Genomic DNA, 22,737 nt, shown 5'->3' with positions numbered 1-22,737 from the left:
TTGTTGTCATTTGCAGTTTTCCACTTAATCATGTCAATAATATTACCACATAAACAGGTTATGGGTTAGTGCTGTGTATTCCACTACCACGGTGTTATTTATTTTCATTCTCTGCAGTGATCAGAGAATTAAAAGGACCTCCTGTTTAAAAAGGCCTGTTTGTGTGTGTGTGGGTGTGGTGTGTGTCTGTGTTTGTGGCAGTCTGCCCTGTGATGTCAGGCGTCCCCTCCAGGGTGTAGCCTGCCTTGCTCCTGTTGCTTGCTAGGCTCCGTCTCCTCCCCACCCTGAATTGGAAGAGGCCATTAGAAGATGGATGGATGGGTTGGGGTGGGAACCCATGGCTTGCGGTGGCAAACTGGACTGTTCTCTGCCTCCTTTTGTACGTAAAGGCTGTGCTAAAACCTCTGCTTCTGCCCAGGTGCACACTTTCGGGGTGGGAGACCTGGTGCGCGTGCTGGACGACATGGACAACGTCAAGCGGCTCCAGGCTGGCCACGGCGAGTGGACGGACAGCATGGCGCCTGTGAGTGGACCCCGTGCTTCCGAGGACACAAATCCCCAGTGACAGATCGTTACCCGTCCTCCTCGAACCCAAGACCTTCTGAGTTAATTCTCCAGCTTCCTTAGTTTTTCATCCTGACTATCCCAGCTTTATGAGAGTTGTAGGTGTTGATTTGAGGAATGAGGTGGGAGCTGGTTTTAAAGCGGATTTGCTAGTTGCGTTGCGCCGCCAGGTGTTGACTTCCTGTGCCTCCTTCGCAGGCGCTGGGGCAGATGGGCAAAGTGCTGAAGGTGTACGCGGACGGTGACCTGAGGGTGGCTTTCGGAGGGCAGACCTGGACCTTCAACCCTGCGTGCCTCACCTCCCAGCCCGCGGAGGTGGACGCCAACCTCATGACCACCGAGAACCCCAACGAATCCGGAAGTAAGGACGTGGGGACGGCTCTCGGGCAGACAGCCTCCAGGCGTTGCTGTCTCTCCTTGTCCAGCCGGCCTCCTGCATGCGCCTCCTGCCTTCCCGTTTCTCCTCTCTCTCTCTCGTCACGCTTTTCCATTCAGGATGACACCATCCTTGGAAACGCGCTCGCAGAAGGATGGCTCTGAGCTTCTAGCCTGCACTGGGTTTCTAAAAAAAGCCTTTTCCGTCTCTGCGTTCAAAAGTTTTATAACGTTCTGCCGCATGTTGGAAATGCATTGTAAAACGGGGTAAATAGGAACACAACTCTTGTGAATTTTTTATTTTTCCTGCATGAAGTCAAGATCTTTCCTGCAACTGTTGTCATTTGTCATGTAACCACAGTCCTCCATGCTGCACCATGTCACTGCCTTCATGTTTTCAAAAGAGCTGGCTGTGTTTTTAGGTTGTATCGCAGAAAAGTGTGCTTCCAAGTGTGTGTGTTGACCATAAACCTATGCATTTTGGGGCTGGTATTCAATTCACTATTGCTGTTCATTCTATGTGTTGCCTGAGTGAAATTCTCTAACTTCATGCTGCTTTTGCCTTCTCTGTACACACAGCGTTCGTTGCCGGGGGGACTTATGGCGTGCCAGCAAGGGGAATTGTGATTAATTCCTCTATTGTGCTTTTTGGGTGTGGCACAGACATTGCAAACGCTCTGCTTTTGTGTTAAACTGTACCTAATCATGGAGTAGATAGAAAGAAGGTTTGCAAAAGAATGCTGTCAATTTCTCTGCTGTATTTTTTTTTAGCCTCCGGAGCTTCTTCAATTAATACCTTTTAGCGCTGTGCCTACACTCAGAGCCCCTGCGAAGGGTCTCTCACTGTCCTGTGCTCGGTCTCCCGCCCACTCCCCCACCCCCACTGCAGGCACCGTCATCTCTGTGCTGGAGAAGCTGCTGTCCCAGTCCACCGAGCTGGACCACCCCGGGCGGCTGGTCATCGAGGCGGCGCATGGCAGCGCCAGCAAAGTCCGAGACCTGGTGCAGAAGTACCCAGACAAAGTGAGCGCCGCCTTTTTTTTTTTTCGCCTTTTGGTCACGGGGCTTGGTTTGCATGATAAGTGTAGGGACTCTTATTATGTACATCTTTCAGGATAATAATGTATTCTCCAACATGTTTTTTTCTTATGATGTCTTAATGTTATGTGATCTGCTGGATTCAAAACACTGAGGACTACAGTTGGATCTAGTCCCCAGATCTAGGACCTCATCGCAATGCAAGGCACACCAGAGACTGGAGCTGTGCATAACCCTGTCCTGTGCGTTTCTGTGTCCTGCACAGGTGGACATCAAGAATCAGGGCAAGACGGCTCTGCAGGTGGCTGCCCATCAGGGGCACGTGGAGGTGGTGAAAGTCCTGCTTCAGGCCAACAGCAGCATTGAGGTCAAGGACGAGGATGGGGACACAGCACTGCACTACACAGCCTTTGGGTGAGGCTGGCGTTCAGACAGGGCTGTGTGTAGAGTCTGTGGCTGGTGTTTCACATGCTACACATACCTTTTAATTTATGGGCAATCCACTTAGCAATCCATTGACTTTTTAATTATTGATAGTGCCTTCAGCCAAACCGATCAACCAGGACTAGCGGTCTTATCAATTATAGTGTGGCATGTGACAGGTGTCGAAATTGTCAGGTGTGGTCTCTATTCTTGTCTCTTTTTCCAGCATGTGAGCAGAGATAGTTCTCTCTCCCCCCTCCCTGCTGCAGTACCCGTTGAAACCAGGCAGGCTATTTCTGCAGTGTTTTTTCATAGACCGCTCTCCCCCTCCTGTGTTTAATCAGATTAGTTTTTTGTTGTGACTGCCTCCCCCTTTCTCAGGAACCAAGCAGAGACTGCGCGGCTACTGCTGAGCAAAGGTGCAAGCGTGAACCTGCTGAACAACTCCATGTGCACAGCCCTGCACATCGCGGTCAACAAGGGCTTCACGGAGGTGGTGAGGGTGCTGTCGGAGCACAATGCGGATGTCAACCTGCAGGTGAGGGCTTCCCATTGAGCACTGAGCCCAAGCGGGCAACCTGCCTCCACTGCCAAGTGAAAACACCCTGTGTGATTTTCAGCTAACAGCACCCTTGCCCAGAAGAGTCTAAAGCTTTCTAATTGAGGGATTTCCATCCTCCTGTTTTTCACCGCTTTGAAACATTCTACATTCTACACTGGACTGGGCGTTCCTGTGTAACTGGACTTCTATATGTGCCCGTGGTTGTGTCTTTTCACCAGTCCTCGGATGAGATTTCCGACAATATTCTTTTCAACAGGACAGAGATGTGCTATATGTGTGTGTATAATCACAACAGTGGTATTGCAAATAATCATTGTTAGTAGTGATTAAAGAAACATCCCTGGCCAATGGATAACTTTTCTAAATTGGGATATAGTGGAGACATAAAGACTGCCAATTGTATTTTAAAGAAAGGTACATTGATGCAAATAAACTCTTGACAATGGGGTGCACAACATATCCCTTTTCATTCTTGGGCTGTAATGACCTTATTTTTGTCACTAGTTTTAATGGAAAAGCTAGGACAGACAAAGATCCAGTTACGCAACCATCTGTAATCTCTACCCCCTTTCTGCCTGACTAATAATAAAATGCTTTGGTTTCTGTTCCGGTTTTTAAATGCACTTCGGGGAACCTTGCAAGGCCATTAGGAATAGTCAAAACAATGTATAAGAAGAAAGAAATGGGAAATAAACAGTTTAATAAATAGTGCTGTGTGCTTTGTCAATAAGAATTGAAACCGAATTGTGTAAACTGAACATTGGAGGTTGCCCAGAAACAGAAGGCAACTTCTGACCCTTTTCCACAGTGCCTCTGCTCTGACTCTTACTTTCCCGTACTGTAGGTGAAAGCGGAGTTGCTGGTTGTTTGTTTTCATTTTAAAAATTAACAGTGGCATTCTCTGCGATGATAACAGTCTTCCTTGTGCTGTAATGTTTAATCTTGGGATCCTTGTCAAAAAGTGACAAATGGTCAAGATCCGGTCTGCTCTTCTGCCCCGGCACGCAGGACTCGTACGGGGACACCCCCCTGCACGACGCCATCGCCAAGGACTTCAGGAACATCATCGAGATCCTGACGGAGGTGCCCACCATCGACTTCACCCAGCAGAACACCCGCGGCTTCAACCTGCTGCACCACGCGGCTCTGAAGGGCAACAAGCTGTAAGTACCTGCAGCTGGCCTGTGATCGCCGGGGTCGGCACGTCTCCTGTGTCCAGGGGGGGCAGAGTGCCACAGGCCTGGTCAGCACGTGCCAACTGGACACCCGCCACTCCCAGTGCAGGACATCAGGTCCGACGCTCGGTTGTTTTTCTTAAGAAACACCGATGATCACGAACTTCTTTTGAAGTTATAGATGGTAAGAATCAACAGGAAATGACCGTGAAGAATGTCTCCATTACAATTAAGATCGCTACAAGTAAGGCTGTTGCAGTTTTTGTCCCCGTCTCCCCGGCTGTAATTGTAGTCCGACTCGCTGACGGCTCGCTTCTTCTGCAAAGTGTGTTTGAAAGCATGCTCAGTCGCTAATGGGGCTGAAGCAGCTATTTCTGGTTAAAGACGTGCACACCCAAATACATAATCGTATTTACGGTAGCAGTGATCTAAGTGCGAGATTATTTACATTGTAGTAGGCATTGCTGTGGTAATGGCCCATTCACTTACTAACAGCGATAACGTTAATCTCCATTATCATATTTTCAGGCAGAGTAAATGTAAGGTTCTTTAATTCACTGAAATCAGGCTTCTCCCAGCTGAGCACCTTCTCAGAATGATGCTGAGAAAACAGCCAGGGTATGTTATGGAGAAGCACAGTAACTGTAGTATATGACTGATAGTGAGGTGCCTTCTGATGATCCTCAAAGGCATAGATCAAGTCAGTTCATTGGACCTCTTCAGAATCAACAGGAAAGCACAAGCCAGTGGGCACAGATGGATATGTAAGGGTAGGTGCTTTTAAAACTGATAACTAGAGTCACTCAGTGGGTTGTGTTGAGGCTGGAACAAACTACCCAGCCTTTTTTGTAGAAGCCCAAACATACCCTGTCTTTGCAAGAAACAGCTGGACAAAATTATTGGATCAAGGAGCTTTTACCAAAAGCACTAGTTGGACTGAATTTACCCCCTTTTCTTTGTAATAATAAGAGATGTGTTGTGTCAGTTCTATAAAAACAAGCTGTTGATTAAACTCTTTGGTGACCCGGAGGCCTTAAGACATATCTATGTGTCACCAATTTCTTCTGTACATTAAAATATTCCACCTGTAAACCATTACGTTTTTGTTAGTTCTGTAATAAGCCTCAGACTTGTCACTGAATTGTAAATGAGAAGCACATTTGTGCTTTCAGGGGAATGAGCAGAAAGCTGTGGGAAGCAGTGTAAAGCTACTGTTTTTAATTTAAACCAATAACACCCCGAGCCTGTGGGTGTCTGATAATAATTTTGATTCTCAGACACAATTAGGCAGTGACTGCTGAGGAGATCAGTGGAAGTTCCTGCTTAACCCCATCAGAGTCACTGATCAAGTCATTACCTAAAATATAGGCTTCTAAAAACTTAAGAAGACTTTTGCGCTATGACTGTCGACTGCATGTTGTTGATTACATTTTAGGATGATAAAATGAATTGTTGGTCTCTTTCCTTTTTGAAGTTTAGCAAAGGTCTGAGCAGAGTCAAGTTACAGCCCATGTCTACTTCCCAGAAGTTTTACCCTAAATGTAAAAATCTGCTTCTGAAGGGTTTTTAATGTCAATCACAGCATCTGCCACAAAAGGCAAGGGTCTGAGACAGGGGAAGAGATTGGCACAGAGGGTCAGTTGAATGAGCCAGGAGCCCCATCTGTTTAACAAGAGGCTTTAAATCTGCGTTTTCACTGCAGTTGCTTTCATCCTTGTGCCCGGAAGAATGCATTTGATTGTGCATGCAGTTCTTACCCAAATTCACAGTGTCCCCGAGTACATGTCTTATGTTCTGCATTTAAGCAGCGAATAGGCATCATAGCTGACAGTAACTGAAAAGATGTTATTTTTTAATATTTACTTGTTCCACACTTTCAACTTTTCGGTTTCTAACATTTTTGTTCCATTCTGAAATTTTTCTCTTCGCAAATAATCCTCTTTTATTTCTGATTCCTTTGGCATGCTTCTCTTAACCTATCAGTCATGGGCCTTTCTGTTTCCCGTGTTTCCCTATGTCGACGTCTAGGAAGTGCGAAAGACCCAAGTACTCTGAATTGCCAGTACTGGTCAGTAGAATCCAAAAAAATAGTAGTAAAAGTTATAGGATTAGGATGGGAGATAGGATTAGGGGTAGCTTTGAAGCAAGATTTAGAACTCAGGTTAGAATTAAGAATAGGGTGAGACAGATAAATAAATCACTGTTCTGATACATCAAATTAAACTGTCAGTGCACTGTTACTGGCCAGGCTTGATCAAATCCATTCAGGTTTTTCAAAGTCAATGCTGAGCTAAACAAGCGTGCTTCCTTTCTGAACTGGAAGGATCTCACAGTGCAGTCTGGCTTTCCTGCGAGCCGCACTGCTGGATTAATAACCGGGATTTCCCGCAATGTGAAATGGAAGTGAGAAGGCGAGTTATTTCCCAGGTGACCGGGAGAGAGAGCTGAATCCGTGTCGGTTTGTCGCGGATCATGTCCAACAGAGCTCATGCGGGTTAGAGGCGTTCTTTCCAAGTCCCTCTTGGGGAGAGAGGGGAGAGGAGTGGGAGCAGAAAGGGCATTGAGAATCTGTCAGCTGGCAAGGTGAATGTGAAAGGCTTCATCACCCCCTGCCTTTATGCCGTTAACCCTTTAAATTGTCACAACGTAGTGCACTGCAAGTTGAACAGTATGGGATCCCCAGTAGGTTAAATGTTGAGTAGAGTTGAATTTCCACATTCATTCAGTGCTGCTTACAGCTTGTGCAAAACCTCCCTATTTAAAAACAAGAAACAGTGCTTTACCAGGTCCTGCAGTTTTATGGCAGTGTTGCAAACACAACAGGTCTTTATACAGCTGAAACAAACACCTGTATCGCTATTGGTACTTGCTGTTGCCGTCAGGCTGGAGTGATGTGAAGCCATGTATTGTGAAGGTGAGATTGTTGCTTTTTTTAAATATCAGTGTAAAATAGATGCAAATCATTTACCTGCAGTGATCCATTTTTGAACGTATAAAATGCACAGAGGGGAGTGTCTCATTGCTGTTAATTTATTTGCCATATTTGAACAAAGCACATTACATTTACATTTGTACCCATTTATACATCTGGGTGTTTTCCTGGAGCAATTCAGGTGAAGTACCGTGCTCAGGGGGACGACAGCAGTGGGATCTGACCTCACAGCCTTCTACTTTCAAATCCAGAGCCCTAATCACTGCTGCAGTGTTTTGATTCAATGGGTCACTTGATTTTAGTGATTATGAATATAATAGTCTATATCACCCCCTCTCCACGCATCTTTACTTATTGAATACTGGACTCGAGGCTCTAAAGTTGTCAACACCTGGTGGGGTTTGGAATAGGAACCTTTTTGATTTATTCAACTGCCCCTTAAATGCATAAGTACATTTGTCTTCGTTTTTGTTTCTCCGTTTGCTCAAGATAGACGATCTTATATGATGAAACAGGCTTTGAAACTCTGAGCTGGCCAAAGGTTGTTTTTTGTCGAGATAAAAACAGTGCAAAGGACCTGCCCCCAAGGACGCAATGTGTTTTTTAAAAAAGCATAGCACAGTGTGTGCCTCGATGGGTCTGCTTGTTAACAAGCTCAGGGAGTTACATAGTGGTGGGCAACAAAAAATAGGAAAAAGTGAGATATTGAATTCTTCCCCGCATTTCAAAACAGAGAGGAGAAAACATAGGAGTATCTGGATTGGCCTGCTTGAGCTGTTTGTTATTTGTCTCTTTCCTGTTAGCTACAGTATACAATCCTTGACCCCAAGAGCTGCATGCTAAGACCGTTGTGAATCCATTTTCTCAGAGAAACCTACTGGATGTGCTGCAGAAGTATCCCTTGAGCCCGGCGCAGGGCTGGTGTCTCGCTCAAAGCCGAAACCCAGTAAACAACCCTGCTACAAAAGAGACCTTTTCCCACTTCTCGTAGGCTGGCTAAATTTAATTTCACAGCACATTAAGCTCACAGTGTGCAAGTCGGCCTTGTTTTATGGTCATCTTGGTTAAAATATTAATGAGGGAATGCTGCGAACAGAAAATGAATTAGGCTAGATTATTATAAAAGCCTGTTGTAATTGTTCACACCTGTTGCAGAGTTCACTTTCTCCAGCTTCTTAACCCAGCTAATCTCCGTAAAAGGACATTGAGTGCTGCAGCAGGTCAAGAGGAAAGAGACCACAAAGGTGGTGCAGATTGATGTGGATTATAACCAGTGGAGAATGGTAAAGCTTTTTCTTTCATGATCCTGGGAGGTTCTGTCTTTTATATTTAGGCAGATTGACGTGTGTAAGATCCTTTAATACCATTTCAACACTGTGTCTAGGTCAACTCATGATTCAGCTGTTTGGCAGTGTACAGTCTTTAATCACACTGAGCCCGCCTAATAAAATTTGTTCCCATACAATGTGTGTTGCTTTTTTTAGTTTTATTTAATTTCCTCCACCGGACGTCATTTTTAATTCTGCTGATGGCTGTATGCTGGAAGAGGCCTAGTGGAAATTAAAAGGAAAGCCTAAATTAAATTAAACCTTTGCCCCCACTTCACAGTCAAAAATAACAAGCCCAGCACTTCAGAGAGACCAGGGGGTCCTTGTTTCTGCCTGTACAAGCCTGCCGTGATGTACTGGATTTAAATTGTGATTGGGTCCAAGGACATTCTAATGTTATGGTGCTCAGCCCTTCTGTCTCACCATCCCAGGTTTCTGGGGTCAGGTTAAGCCTTGATCTTTAGTGTGTAGATCTTTTTTGTGTAGGTTTTTCCCCATTACATCCCACCTCTCTGAAACAAGGTTGCAATGGCTAGTCTGAACTTGCTGCTTTTTTCTCCTGTCTGCAGTAGACCAGTGCCCTGTCCTGATGTCAGTCCTGTAATGCTTGTAGTCTACCCTTCTAGGATAGACTCCCACTTTTCTCAGGTCCTCACTAAGACCAGCAATCTGTGATAAAACCTGAACTGGAATTTAAACTGCCTTCCACTGGCCAGCTGTCTCACGTTCTTCCCAGTGCTGGATTTCCCATGAGGCAGTGCAGGCACAGTGCCTAGGGCCTTCTAAATTTTTGGGGCCTACAATGGAGGGAAACCCTAGTGACTAGCGAAAAACGAACTGAAACCAACGTGCTTGCGATCAAATGCAAATAGGTGCTCCAAAACAATAATCCTACACTCTCTAGCGGCTGTTTAAGAAACTCGAGCACTCGACTCGCTCCATCAATCATGTGGTTCAGCATTAGAATAGTGCGATACCTGCGCCTCCCCTGAGCTATGCTGAGGTGGCACCATGGCTAAGGATCTGCGCCTGTGGCTGGAAGGTTGCCGGTTCAAATCCTGCGGCCGGCAAATCCTACTCCGTTGGGCCCTTAACCCCAACTGCTCCAGGGGCGCTGTACAATGGCTGACCCTGCACTCTGACCCCCAGCTTCTCTCCCTGTCTGCGTGTCTCATGGAGAGCAAGCCGGAGTCTGCGAAAAGACAAATTCCTAATGCGGGGAATTGTACAGGGCTGATAAAGTGATCTTATCTTATTTTAATAGTTTAAAGTGCATCATATCAATCGACGTAATTCAGTTGGCGTTTAACCCCCTCACATTTCGGAGTGAAAGGGCCAGGCCCAAGGACACCGAGGTCCGGCCCTGGTTCTTCCCCGCTCTGTCTGACTGTGCCGTGTCTGTGCCCGTGTCCTGCGCAGGGCGACGGAGAAGATCCTGGCCCGCGCCAGGCAGTTAGTGGACGTGAAGAAGGACGATGGCTTCTCTGCGCTCCACCTCGCTGCCCTCAACAACCACAGGGACGTGGCGGAGATCCTGCTCAAGGAGGTGAGTGCAGAAACGTCGCCCTCTCGCCATCGGCACAGCAGCAGCGCGCAATTCAGACGAAGCCGTTTGAAATTTCGAGAGAGGGATGAGGAAAACACACCGACGTGTTCGAAACTGCTCAAATCCCACAAACCTAAAATACAGCACACTAACAATATGGATTCCTGCTGTCTTCACTTTCCCCACTAGGGTTCAATGGGTTGCCGTGGAAACAAAAAGGAATACATGATGTAACCTCATTTCAAGTTATGATGATCAGTGAAATCTTAAAACATCTGTCCTGAGATTGTGTTTTACTCAAGAGACGCAAAACAGGACACAATAACTCTTATAAAACTCTTACTGCTTCTCAGAAGCCAGCAAGAACCAAACACAGAGGGAGGATTTTGGAAAGGAGCTTTGTGTAGGTGGGAGCACAGCCACAGAGGGCTTGAGGCTGAGCTAAGGGCCCGTGCAGCTCCTTGTACTCTTGTGTTTTTTTCTATCCTGTGAGAAAATCGTCAGCAAAACAGGGCTCCTGTCTGCGAAATAGCTAAACCAGCATTATCAATAACAGCACAGTTAAAGGCCAGAAAGTTTGCACCTGTTTGGAATTAACAGATTTGCTTTTTTCAGTTTTGGAAGAGTCCCCCCTCCTTCTTGTGACATAACAGTTTCCACTGTGCTGCCTCTGATCTCTGAGCCCCGGATTGCGCAACAGTGGAAACTCCAGCTTGAGAGAGAGCATGTGACTGTGCCATCAGATAGGCTGGGACCTTACAAAGGCAGAATTGTTCCAATACCCGTCTGTTGGACATTTTGCGATCTCTAAAACCCTAGATACGTTCATCATCGTTATTTTTAAAGATTGTACGTCAGTGCTGTGTGATACAGTACTAACATATTGCCTAGTGAACTTGAGGTCCGTTTGTTTGAAACTCTTAGGATCAGCAGGCAGAGTTTGTTTCCTGGGCTCTGTCCTTCTTGATTATCTTTATTCAGTGATCTTTTATTTTATTACTGGAGTCGTATAACGTCAAAAATTCTGAACATCCAGAACAAAAAGTGAACTCATTGTTACTTCAGAAAACATTCTGTCATGTCAGGGGGTGCCACTTGAATCATTCTGTCCCTGAGCAAGTTTAAAATGACCTTTTTGTCTGGCACCTTCCTTTCTGAAGCAGTAAATCACTAGATGGCAGAATGAAGAATAAAACTTAAATAATTAGCATTATGACATCATCAGGCAAATGGCTTCCACTGACCTGGGATCCCCGGAGCTTTATTTTCCCCACTGGGAGGTTTTTTTCCCTCTGTTACTGTACAGAGCACATGGTCTACACTGTATTGCTAACGGATACATAATTCTGTAAAGCTCTCTGTGGGAAAGCAAAAAGAACTGACTGATTTGATTGACTGAAATGACTTCACAAGCCTAGAAACCGGCACGTTTGCCTTGAGAGTTTGTAGCCGGGGGGCTGCGCCGTATGCACCTCTGCGGCGGGGGTGCCCGTTCTGCGGGAGGCGGGGTGATTCCTCTCCCGCCGCCCCCTGCAGGGCCGCTGCGACGTCAACATCCGGAACAACAGGAACCAGACGCCGCTGCAGCTGGCGGTGACGCAGGGCCACGCCGAGATGGTGCAGCTGCTGGTGACGGAGGGGGCGGACGTCAACGCGGAGGACGAGGACGGGGACACGGCCATGCACATCGCCCTCAGCCGGCAGCAGCTCGCCGCCACCGTGGCCGCCTCTGAGGGCGAGGGCTCCTCTCTCTACGCCAGGGTAGGTACCTGGGCACCGGCCCCCGCGGCTCTCTGCAGCCGCCCTCGAGATGCCAGTCGGAGACACTTAAGTGACTGTCTTTCAAGATCACTGCAGCCGTGAGCTTCCAGGGCCCTGATGTAAGGGCCAGCAGTCTTGCCAGGACGCACTTGCCTGGCTTGAAAATGACCCTGTAGCATTGAAATCAGATCAGCCCAACGCAGAGGATCACAGATTAGCTGCACGGGGATAGAAATTGCATTCTTTTATCGCCAGCCCCTGTGAGCTGGAGGAGATGCATGTTTGCACGGTGACCTCTAGAAGTGCTTGTTGTTGAAATAAGTCAGCGCCTGCACCCCTCACTATAGAGCGGATTTCATTCTGAACGATACCGTTCCACTGTATCGATTCCAGACGTACAGAGAGCAGACTGGAGGTACAAAATAAACAGGAGAATTGAGGAAGCCATTTCAGAAAAGGTCTCAAGAGTTTATGCTGATGCGTTCTTTTCATGTGGGAAAGCAATAAAACCGTTAACAAAATGTTAAGATATATAGCTAAGGAATAACATTTAATTTAAAAATGTCATGTTAAAAGGTTTCTGGTTTTTGGATGAGGTCCTCGTATCAGTTTATTAGTAGTACTTAAACAAGACAGACAGGTTAAGTAGCCTCCTCTCATTTGTACGATTTAGGTATGTTTTATGTTCTTATCCCAAATCACACACCATTTTGCACCAGAAGGAAGGGTTGTGCACTATTAAGGGTGTGAGATGCAACCGTTGAGCTGTTGGGCTCATGTGCCCAGGACAGATCTGTGAGTCATCCATCGCCTTTTTGATTAGAGGCACACAGGTACTGTACTTGTGCTAAGCTGTGTGAAATCCCATTAAAGTAAAGTACCTCTTTTTGACAGGAACTTTAAGAAATTGGATTGCGCTATGGTTGCCAGAGCTTACTGAGCACACACTGCTGTTGGCGTGATTAATGTATATTTGGCTGAATCGCTTGTTCTCCGATTCCCTTACTCATGGTACTGTGTATTCCTGCAAGAATGCCATGATGTAAGGTTATTATAGATTACTGGCATGGCAGTGTTGAATCCTATTCCAGTATCTTATTATAGCTCATGAAGTTCTTCCTCTGCCGGTCATTAAAATAGATGAAATGTAGATCTCATCTGAGATAATATAAACTTAGAGTGTTTTTGTCGTTCAGTATATTTTTTGTCTCCTTGTTTTGGTTATAGTATGTGTGTAATGATACAGTGTATACAAACAGAAATCCTGAGTACCTCCAGTCTCTAAACAGTATTTTCTCCTGCATCAGAGGTACCTGATTGTACCAGCGCAACAGAGATAGCTAGACTATCTTGCGGTCTGACTTGAGCTACTGTGGATAGTAAAGACTGCCGTGAGAGTATTTAACTCTGGGAGCATCTTAGCGTAGTGGGTGATCCTTGGGACTCGAGACTGACTCATGGTTGTGGGTTGGATTCCCAGCTAGAGGCACTGCTGCTGCTCCTTCAGCAAGGTTCTTATTCCAGTGAAGTCAGCCCCCCCAGCTGTTGAGGTGGGGAGTAGCATTGCTGGGGGGGGGGGGGTAGTCCCATGCTCCCCAGTCTGAGCTCTACAGAAAGCAGGATGAGCTCTGGTCCAGTGAGCCCCCGCCATGTCTCCAGAAGGCTTCGTTGTTTTGCCTACTCGAATCCTGCATGTGTTTCGGTCTTCAGCTGCACGGCTCCGGTTTACTGGGGAACTTGGAACTGAACGTGGGGGCTGCCATGGCCTGCTTCTTGGCACAGGAGGGCGCGGACATCAACTACGCCAACCACAAGGGCAAGCACCCCCTGGACCTGGTGACCGACGGCATGGTCGTCCAGCTCATTAAGAACTTCTCCGAGAAACACAGGTACCCGCTCCGCCCCCCCTCCCCCCTTCCACACTGAGGAATGGGAGCTCGTTCCCGCTGCTCCGGCAGCTCAAGGCGTGTCTTTGAGCCTGCTGCCCGCTGCCAGCGCAGTCCCAGCAGTCCCACCAGGAAGAAGCGGGATGACTCCGGCCAACAGAGACCTGTCTTTAGCCACTGCACTTGAAACTTGCAGCTGGCTGGGGGTTCCAAGGTTTTGGGACTTCGATCAGATTAAAACAGTTTGATTTAATCTGACCCCTAATCTGGGAGCAGTTGTGCACATTATGGATTTTGTCTCTGCGAATCTCTGCTGGGAACTGTATGAACATTAATGTCTTACGTGATGCTCCAAAAGGACTCTTATAATTGTTCATTTTGAGTATTAAACCATTAATGTTTTGTGTCTCAGTTTTTGCCGTTCCCTCTACTGTGGTGCCATTTAGAGCGTTCTGCATCATTGGGGACTTAATTTCGCGTAACGTAACATCACTTGACTTTGGCGGGTTCCGTTTCCCAGATGAAAGCGCTAAAACCCTGCTAATTACGAAACGGGGCAGGAGGTGCTTTTCACTCACTGCTGCTGACGGTTGTTTCTCAAGCACAGTTAACAGGTCACAGTGCTTGTCTGATGAGGTGTCCAATTGGTATTCCTTTCAACTGAGAAATGGTGTTCAGTTTTCACAACCATTGTATTTTAAATAATTCGGTAAAAACTGATAAATCCTGTTTTCTGATGGCATTGAATACATTTTGCTTTAATGGGATCTACTGAAGGTGGCATGCAGGAGGTATGTCATTGTAAAATAACCAAAAACATAGAACAACAGCTGTTTTTTTAATAGAGTCTGTTGAAAATGTTTAATTTCCTGTTTGACATTTACTTTTAGATCTTAGATAAAATTTTAACGTTTATTTTTCCCTGATTATTTGAATTCTCTTGATGTAGTGTTAAAATTCAGGGTGTTCTTGCATGTTTTTTTATAATGGAGGCAGTTGTGGCCATCGTTAGTCCTTCCTTAAGTGTGTGAAAAGGGATCATCAGTGCTCCCATGTGGCCAATCTCCCCGAGAGAAAGAGGGTGACAGGCAGGGCAGTGATCATGATCAGAGCTGGGTGCCTCAGTGATGTGCCTCTCTCTTTGGCACAACGCCCCCCGTAGGGATCAGCAGCTCCAGAGCCACAGCTGTGGGACTGGCGTGGGCAGCAGCAGCCTGCGGCGCGTCCACACCACGCCCAACACCATGACCAACCTGGCCATGCCCAGCGCCGCCGGGCCCAGCGAGTGCCTCATCTGCTCCGAGCTGGCTCTGCTCGTCCTCTTCTGCCCCTGCCAGCACAGCGTCGCCTGTGAAGGTGAGGCTGCCCCCCGTTCTCGTTCATTCCACCTTTCTCCTTCATTTGCATTCCTTTTTGCAGACCTCTCTCCCATCCTGATGCAATTCTGGCGAGTCCTGCTTTTTTTTTCCTGCAGACTTTCTCACGAGAGCATTGAAACCAACTAGCCTCCCTTTTGCCTTTAAATTCTTGAACAGGAGTCTTTGGCCTAAATCTAGTCTGTGAGAGTGGACTTTACCTACTTTAAGCTTAGTCCTGAATGCACTGCTGCCTCCCAAAGAATTGTGGGACCTTGATCTCATGGAATGAGCATGCAGGGCCAGGTGCAGATGATCACTCTGAAGGCTGATGATTGCAAGCTCTGAAGAGAAAGTGGGCCCGTTCTGGGGAGAGGACAGTAGCAATCATACCTGACAGGGCTCCGGGGGTTTAAATATTTATCCTGGAGTTTTATCATTGAAACAAAATCAAAGACAATCGTTGTTTTGCTCTCGCTTTTTGTCTGCTGAGGTGCCATGTGACCCACATGCTTCAGCGTCAGGCGGGCCCGAAGAGCTGTAGTTAACTCTTCTGTTTTTGATTCTTCTCCCCAATGCAGAATGTGCTCATCGGATGAAAAAATGCATCAAATGCCAGGTTACAATCACAAAGAAAATCCGGCAAGGTAAAATCTGTATTTTTTACCTGTATGACCAGCCCAATCCTTCCCAGAAATAGCTTTCCTTTTCCACCAGCCAGTAAAATTACAAGAACGGACAGGACAGGCCCTGCCCTTTCCTTAACAATTACTAGACAAGCATCCAAAACGCAGTCGCTCAAAAAATACTTTAATTCATTCTAAGTTTGTATATGTGCACAGAGTTGCAAAACTGTACTTAATTGCAAATGATCAAAACTGATTGGCATTCCTAAATACGTGTCACACATCCTTCTAAGTGCATTTTATATATGCATTTATATAAATGATAAGTATATGTTCTCTGAGTTTAGTCTGCTGTTATCAGACAGGACAGTTCATTTAAAGATGTTTACATATGCATGTGGAATCGGGCATCTGCACGTCTCTGATCTTCCGTTCGCGTGCCTGTGTCCCGTCCAGACAACACAGAGGTGGAGTGCAGCCCCAGCTCGGAGAACTCGGATCAGCACAACCTGCTGGAGCAGCTGCAGTTCCGCTTCCGGCAGATGGAGGAGCGGATCACCTGCCCCATCTGCATCGACAACCAGATCAAGCTGGTGTTCCAGTGCGGCCACGCCTCGTGCGTCGAGTGCAGCGCCGCGCTCAAGACCTGCCCCATCTGCCGGCAGGCCATCCGCGAGAGGATCCAGCTGTTCGTGTGACCCCCCTGGTGCCGACCCGTCTGAACGGAAGCCCGTGGCTCCGGGGGCGCTGGCGCACCCCTGCTCCTCTGGAGGCGGACCCCGAGGCCGGACACGCCGCGGCGGATGCGAGGAGACCGCCGGGGGCTGGCCATGACTTTTTTCCACGGCTGCCAGACAGGTGGATTATTATTTTTCCATCTGGGCCTTTTCCATGTGCGCTTTTTCCGACGTGCAGCGAACCCTCCCACCTCCCAGCCCGGTTCTGAAAACGGAGGGTGAAGGGGTGATTATGATTCAGTCCTCTTGCCCGTCTCCTGCCCCCCCCCCTCCCGAGCTGCCTCTCCCCTGACCTTTTTTTATCAGTGTCAGGATGACATGACATTTTGTGTTGTTTTTTTTTCTTCAAGTTTTCAGATGAATCAAACATATGCTTTGCTGCTTCAATAGTGTAGCCTTTTGCACTGGGCTGTAGCAGCACTTGCAAAGCAGTAGATGAATGTTAACAGAGTATAGGAATTATTTACCTTTTCCCATTGGTATGTAAAAGAGCTATATATAAATATATATATGTATATTGTAAGATACTGAGTATGTATTATTTGTGATTAGCCTAGCTGTAACAAGTGCTGTTTATTTATCTACTGAAATCCTCTGCCCCTTATTTATCTACAAGAAATTATTTTTGCCATCACTCAGTGAAAACTCTTGAACACCCAAAAAACATCCGATTCCAAACCAACTTACTCAGGGTCCTAACTCAAACCTACATCTTGTAAGTTGTCACGCATCTCAAAAAGGCCTTGCAGTAGCGATAAAACGTGGATCGTTTTCAACTTGGATTTCCAGATTGGTGAAAAACAAAAGATTTTTTTTGTGTAAAGGATCATGCTTCCAGAGCTGACAGATGTCCTCTGTTTTTCTTGTGTTCGGGAAAACAGGCATTGCGGACAGTGTTTGGACTGAACATCAGGAGGTGTATTGGATTCTGTGTGCTTGCTTGTAATCAGAGGTGATCAGTTTAGAAGAAAATGTTAAAGCCACAGGAAGATAAGAGGCTTCTGTGTAATGTAGACTTTATTCCCTTTTAAAACGTAAAGGTATCTCTCACTTGAATGAGACCAAGGGTCTTTCATGTAACCTGTAAAATCACCTGACCAAACCTCGAGATATCCCACCTAATCTCATGAACAGAAAGACATACTGATCTTTTTTTTTACCACAGCAGCTCATTGGCAGCGCAGTATACTGTTTGGGTACTAAATAGCCCACAGCAGTGATTTAACAGTTGCTTGCAAAGGGAAACAGGAATGATACCTGTGTGCTGACAAAAAAAAAAAAGGTTCTGAGCATGCAGGTGTTGCCAGGCAGTGCGAGCCAAAGGGCTTGTTGTCCTAAGTAAGGCCAGAGATGGTTGGGATACTGTGTGACAGATGAGCACTGATCAGTTGTCTGTTCTGGGAAGTCAGTACCGGTTTTGCAAGCAAGCAGTTTTCTCATCCATATTTCTCCTCAACGCTGTTCTGGATAAAACTTGTCCATGGACGTTCGCAAGATCCTCCACTTTGATGGGATGGGAAAATAAATCCTGCACAAGCATCTAAAATTTGAAAAATAAAATTTAGAAATGCACCAAAATACATTAACTTGTTACAGTAAATCCTAGTTTTTTAAGGATATCTACACAGACAGAAAAAGTCATGTTTGGACACATTTCTAACTGTTTTTGTAAATATAAAATTTCAAGGGTGAAAGGTGAATCCATAGGTAAGAGTTGAGGCCCAGCTTAAAAAAAGACACACTAGTGTAGGCCTTTATCTTGACCAGCTTAGTTCAATATCAGGTTTGCGTAATATTACATTAACAAATAGGACCCCTAAATATGCTCTCTCTTGTTATGTTCTAAAGGGCTTCTGCATTTAACAAAAACAGAAGGAAAAAGGTGGCTCGCTTTTGATTTTCACCCATGGCTTAATGTGGCTAGAGCTCTGGAAGTCCTTTCTTTCAGAACTCGGCCATGATTGGGTGAAACTCTGAATGTGAGAAAGTAAAAACGTTTTACACTGCCTTGCAATGAAGTTTCAAAGACGCAAATAAATGAAGGTTTACTTGGAGAAATCATACTACACCTGTGCCAAATGAGCAGGGAGCAGATTGGCGCCCCCTGCTGACAGAAACAGGAATGTACACGAAGCAACAGTCGAGTTTGTTTTAGGGCTCAGGTCCTTAAAGCACTGCAGCCTCCAACTCTTGGCTTGTATTGGAATTTCTTTTTTAAAACAATCTTGTAATCCTGACTGATACTGTAGGTTGAGCACTGCGAGTTTCCATTTGCTCAGTGTGGAAGATGAGAAATGGTATCCCAGACAAAGCATCAGTATTTGGTTTTGACGAGATGCGATTATTGCATTTCATGCAGGCATCGAGTATACTACAGTAGGAAGGAGAAGGGGCCCTTGTCTCGAAGGTGTTGTACTGAACCTAAATTCCTCAAGAAACCTGCTTAATAAAGCAATTCAGAGCTCAGGGATTAAAAAGAACATAAAGTAGAAAATGCAACCCTGACATCATAAATGTTTTACACTTAAACGTAAAAGTTACATTTATTTGCAAATGCACTTTGTGAAGTTGCAGTTGGAGTTGCATTTCGGATAAGATACAGCTCATTGTATCTTTAGTATTTATGCAGTGTCTTTGCTTGCTTTTATTTGCTTTTTAACCCAAATCTAGGCCCAAGAAATGGGGAGAGGAGCCCTGAGGTTCTGAAAACCGCCTGCAAGGATAAACCATTAAGGTGAACAGTTTACAGTTGAGCTCATTTCTGGGTTCTCTGTCTGAGGAACATGTGAATTGCTGTGCCACAGCTAAGTTTGAACAACACTGGGTCTGTAAACTTACAAAGTCAGGAATCACAGTATTGCAGATATTGTTTCTTAAAAAAGGCTTAAAAACAACTGATTGTATCGTAGCGATTTTATTTTAGAGTTTTTGAATTAGCATCTTACTGTTTTTTGTTTGCTCTGGAGCCAAACATTTTTGAAATAGCACTAACTGACAAAAAAAAATAGGTTTTAATTTTGAAAAAAAAAGTTTTGAAGGTTTTTGGTTTCTCTTTTCTGTGTTTGAAACCCATAGAGTTTCAAACTATCTGATGTTCCTAGTTTGAAATGCAGTGGTTATCTTGTTACGCGTATAGCATACAAATCCATAGGTTTGTGTGCTAGATGAAGAAAGGAAAGTTTGATCCGAATATGAGAATTGTCTTGAGAAAAATGTGTAAAATAAAGGTAATGTTACTGTCTATACAGCACTTCAAGTTATGCTGTTGGCCTTACTGTTCATTCCTGTTTTTTTTCTGTTGTATTCTGTAAAAAACTATTTTGCAATAAATATTGAAATGTTTTGTAAGTATTGTCTATTTCTTGTGACTCTTCAGTGCTGGAGATATTGTGTAGTGAAGCCAGAATCACAGTGTTATTGTCTGCAGGTACAGTATGTGAAGGTAGATTTCATTAAATGCTAAGAAAAAGATCAGGAAGATTCAGTCGAGTCTTGCTTGGCTGCTTGTAGATTTTGTAACCTAGTGTACCTCATTAAGCCTTTCTTGAAGGACTACAAAGCATCAACTTCAACCAAAAAGTTGGGCATCTTTTTCCCCAAATACGCAGAAACCCACAGACCACTCTTTGTTTAAAGCAGTGCTTCTTAGTTGTAATAATTTATTGGCTGTTCAAATCAATTGGTTTTTTTGGGGTGCAAGTTGCTGAGCCACTGCTAATTCTGAACTATGAACTACTACGGATGTTGAGACTTGGTGGATGGTTATTGGGTGCTCACATCATTGTTTGTGAGGGTCTTGCAAAAATGAATAGTGTCACAGTAGCTTAGAAATCTTCCTTTTCCACCTTTGATTGGGTTGTTATACCTTTTTAAAGTTCACCTGTACACTTTCCCCTTTACAACACCAAACATCAGGGTGGGCCGATAGTAAGTGGGGTTGTTAGGGCAATCACCGTACAGTGACGCACAACTTCACCAGACGGAAAAACTGGTACGGTCCCAGTTAAGTTTCCTCTCAGTGTGTCCTCACTTTCTGTTTCTCTTCGAGACGTGCAGTTGTAGCTGTCAGGGGTGCAGAGTCCTCTGGTGTTGTCAAACTGCCTCCACCACACTCAAACATGACAGAAACATCATCACAATAATGTGCAGTAAGCAACATTACTCCATTCAGTATGTTTTATTGCTTAATTACCTCAAGTGTCATGTTATTGACTTAATTACTGGAAAGAACTCCAATTTATGAAGACGACATACCAGGGCATGCTATTGTTAGAAGAAAACAACATCCATGAAGCAGGGAGACGATGACATTATTCCCATTGTGCCTGCGTACACTGCAAGCGTAAATTGACTTACACAGGGTTTTGCATATTACTCAGAGCTGTTGCAGACTGACGTTGTGGAGAGCTATAATAAATCCCGAGTGTTTTCTTCCTCCGCTGGAGGCGGTGATAGACGTTTGGCTTCGCAGGGTACAGCACAGCCTTTGCAAATTCATGTTTTATCAAAACTATAACAAGAATCTGAAAAAAGAGGCTGATGTTTGCGTCAGAATTTTCTGAACAGTGATATGTCATTCATTTCTGTCGGAAGTGAGGTAAATAACTTAACTATTGAGCTACCGATAGATTGCCTCTCCTTTCAAAAGGAAATAAAAAATAAGACTCTTACCACAAAATGAGGATTATGAGCTGGGATCATGACATTGTTTTGACAACGCCCTTAACCTGACAATTTTCAGAACAGATGCTTTTTTTAGGCGATGGCCATGCCAATCAAGGAGTTGGCATTTCATTCCACAGTTTAGTTGACGAGAAACAAGACGAGCATGTTACGAAGTGGAAACTCTTTGACGTTTCACACGATCTTAGCTGCCTGTTGTGAAGGCAGGAGTGATTTCACACCCTGCTGTGTGAGGCTGTGAGGCCCAGTGGAGCTGGAAGATCCAGCTTAATGAAGAAAAATGTAGAAATTCAGACCCAGCCTTCTGTCCTTGCTTTTCCTTTTTTTAATGGGTCAATTATTTCGCCTGGGCGAAGAGGCAACAGGAGCTGCCCGCAGGCTCCTGCACAGGACGTGCAAATGCAATAACACACTGATGAGGACATCATGACATGGCGATGATGGGAGTGTGAAGGGGGATTGTTGCTCTGCTTTTTCTGAACAAGGATTGAACAGTGTAGCTGTTTGGCTCAGAGGGCGGAGTTTGTGTGACCCAGGTTTAATCCTTTAAATGTCACTCGTGGGCACTGATTTAGAGAAACAGCAGAAGGCTTTGCCTGACACTTCCATGCGCGAACGTTATTGAGAAAATAAGTCAAGAGCCTGGTGACTGTAGCTTGTTTAATTGGTTGACACTTTCATCCAAAGCAACTTACTTTTTACAGCTGTGTAAACCTTAATTATAAATATTTTTTTTCTATTTACAAACTTTAATTTCAATTTCAAGTGTAAGCAATTCAGTATGCAGCAGATGAGCTTTGATTCCATGTTTGAAAAGATTGATAAAAGCAATTAATTAAAATGATCTGTAAATAAGAAATCAATGATAACTCCACAGGCTAGTAACACTGACCAGTTTGGAATAACCATCGGTCCTATCAGCATCTTTTTTTTTAATTATTAAAGCAAAGACAGTGAAGATGTCAATACTCTACATTTTAATAAATAACACCGAAGCGTTTTAAGATTAAGAAATAGATAATATAGATAGAGAAACCTAACTGTATTATAAAGTAAGATTCAGCAACCACAGAACTGCACATTCATGCATTCTGCCATATTGTGCGGCCATCTAGTGGTCATGTCTGTGTATTACAACGAGACAAGCACATGAAATGCTTACGGAACATTAACGGGAAAAGGGCTCCACAGCCGAAACGTTGGGTTTTTCTTCTCTTTTCAGCAGGAATAAACCTTTACTTGTTCCTTTGCATCCTACGCCTGCTGACGCAGCTGGTTATTTGAACCCCTTCGTATTTAGTTTATATTATAATATATATATATATTATGTTAAGTAACATGTCTACGTTTTATTATTATTATTAATTTAATATTACAAAGATCCACACAGCTCAAAACCCAACGTTAATTATTCTCCAGTGTGACAAAGTAATCTAAAATTAATTTTAACGTATAGTGTTTATTTATGCATTCAGGCCTTAACTGTAAACAAAAAGTATTGATCGTTTTTTTTCTTTTAAAGAGTTGAATGAACATAGTTGATGACAGTGTTGATGTTTTTTTAGTTATTTTAAAATCTCACTCCGAAACACAAACATGATTTAACTCAAGTAGCTCAAAAAAATTCAGAATGATAAGTTTTTTCCCCTCTCGTTTAGCTTGTAAAAACAGAAATCACTGATATGAATGCAGCCCATTTGACTCAATACTGACAGGATTCCAATACTATTAGGCTTCCAGCCTAGT

The 22,737-nt window shown here is 44.7% G+C and overlaps 1 protein-coding gene across 6 annotated transcripts in view; it reads left to right on the top strand.

The window, feature by feature from the left end:
- The window catches only part of mib2 (MIB E3 ubiquitin protein ligase 2), a 68,996-nt gene extending 49,340 nt beyond the window's left edge, over positions 1 to 19,656 (top strand). For all 6 annotated transcript variants that reach the window (XM_088617354.1, XM_088617355.1, XM_088617356.1 and 3 more), the window contains 12 exons: positions 419 to 523; positions 763 to 925; positions 1,829 to 1,962; positions 2,243 to 2,391; positions 2,782 to 2,938; positions 3,971 to 4,125; positions 9,817 to 9,943; positions 11,480 to 11,704; positions 13,415 to 13,593; positions 14,753 to 14,946; positions 15,527 to 15,592; positions 16,028 to 19,656. In XM_088617354.1, the coding sequence (XP_088473480.1) occupies positions 419 to 523; positions 763 to 925; positions 1,829 to 1,962; positions 2,243 to 2,391; positions 2,782 to 2,938; positions 3,971 to 4,125; positions 9,817 to 9,943; positions 11,480 to 11,704; positions 13,415 to 13,593; positions 14,753 to 14,946; positions 15,527 to 15,592; positions 16,028 to 16,269 (1,896 nt within the window). In that variant the 3' untranslated portion in view covers positions 16,270 to 19,656. The remainder of the gene's footprint in view (positions 1 to 418; positions 524 to 762; positions 926 to 1,828; positions 1,963 to 2,242; positions 2,392 to 2,781; positions 2,939 to 3,970; positions 4,126 to 9,816; positions 9,944 to 11,479; positions 11,705 to 13,414; positions 13,594 to 14,752; positions 14,947 to 15,526; positions 15,593 to 16,027) is intronic.
- The last annotated feature ends 3,081 nt before the right edge of the window (positions 19,657 to 22,737 follow it).

The sequence above is a fragment of the Lepisosteus platostomus genome, chromosome 23, assembly GCF_059453375.1.
Source record: "Lepisosteus platostomus isolate fLepPlt1 chromosome 23, fLepPlt1.hap1, whole genome shotgun sequence".
NCBI classification, from domain to species: Eukaryota; Metazoa; Chordata; class Actinopteri; order Semionotiformes; family Lepisosteidae; genus Lepisosteus; species Lepisosteus platostomus.
The sequence above is the reverse complement of the archived record's forward strand: the minus strand, read 5'-3'. Positions and strand labels throughout refer to the sequence as shown.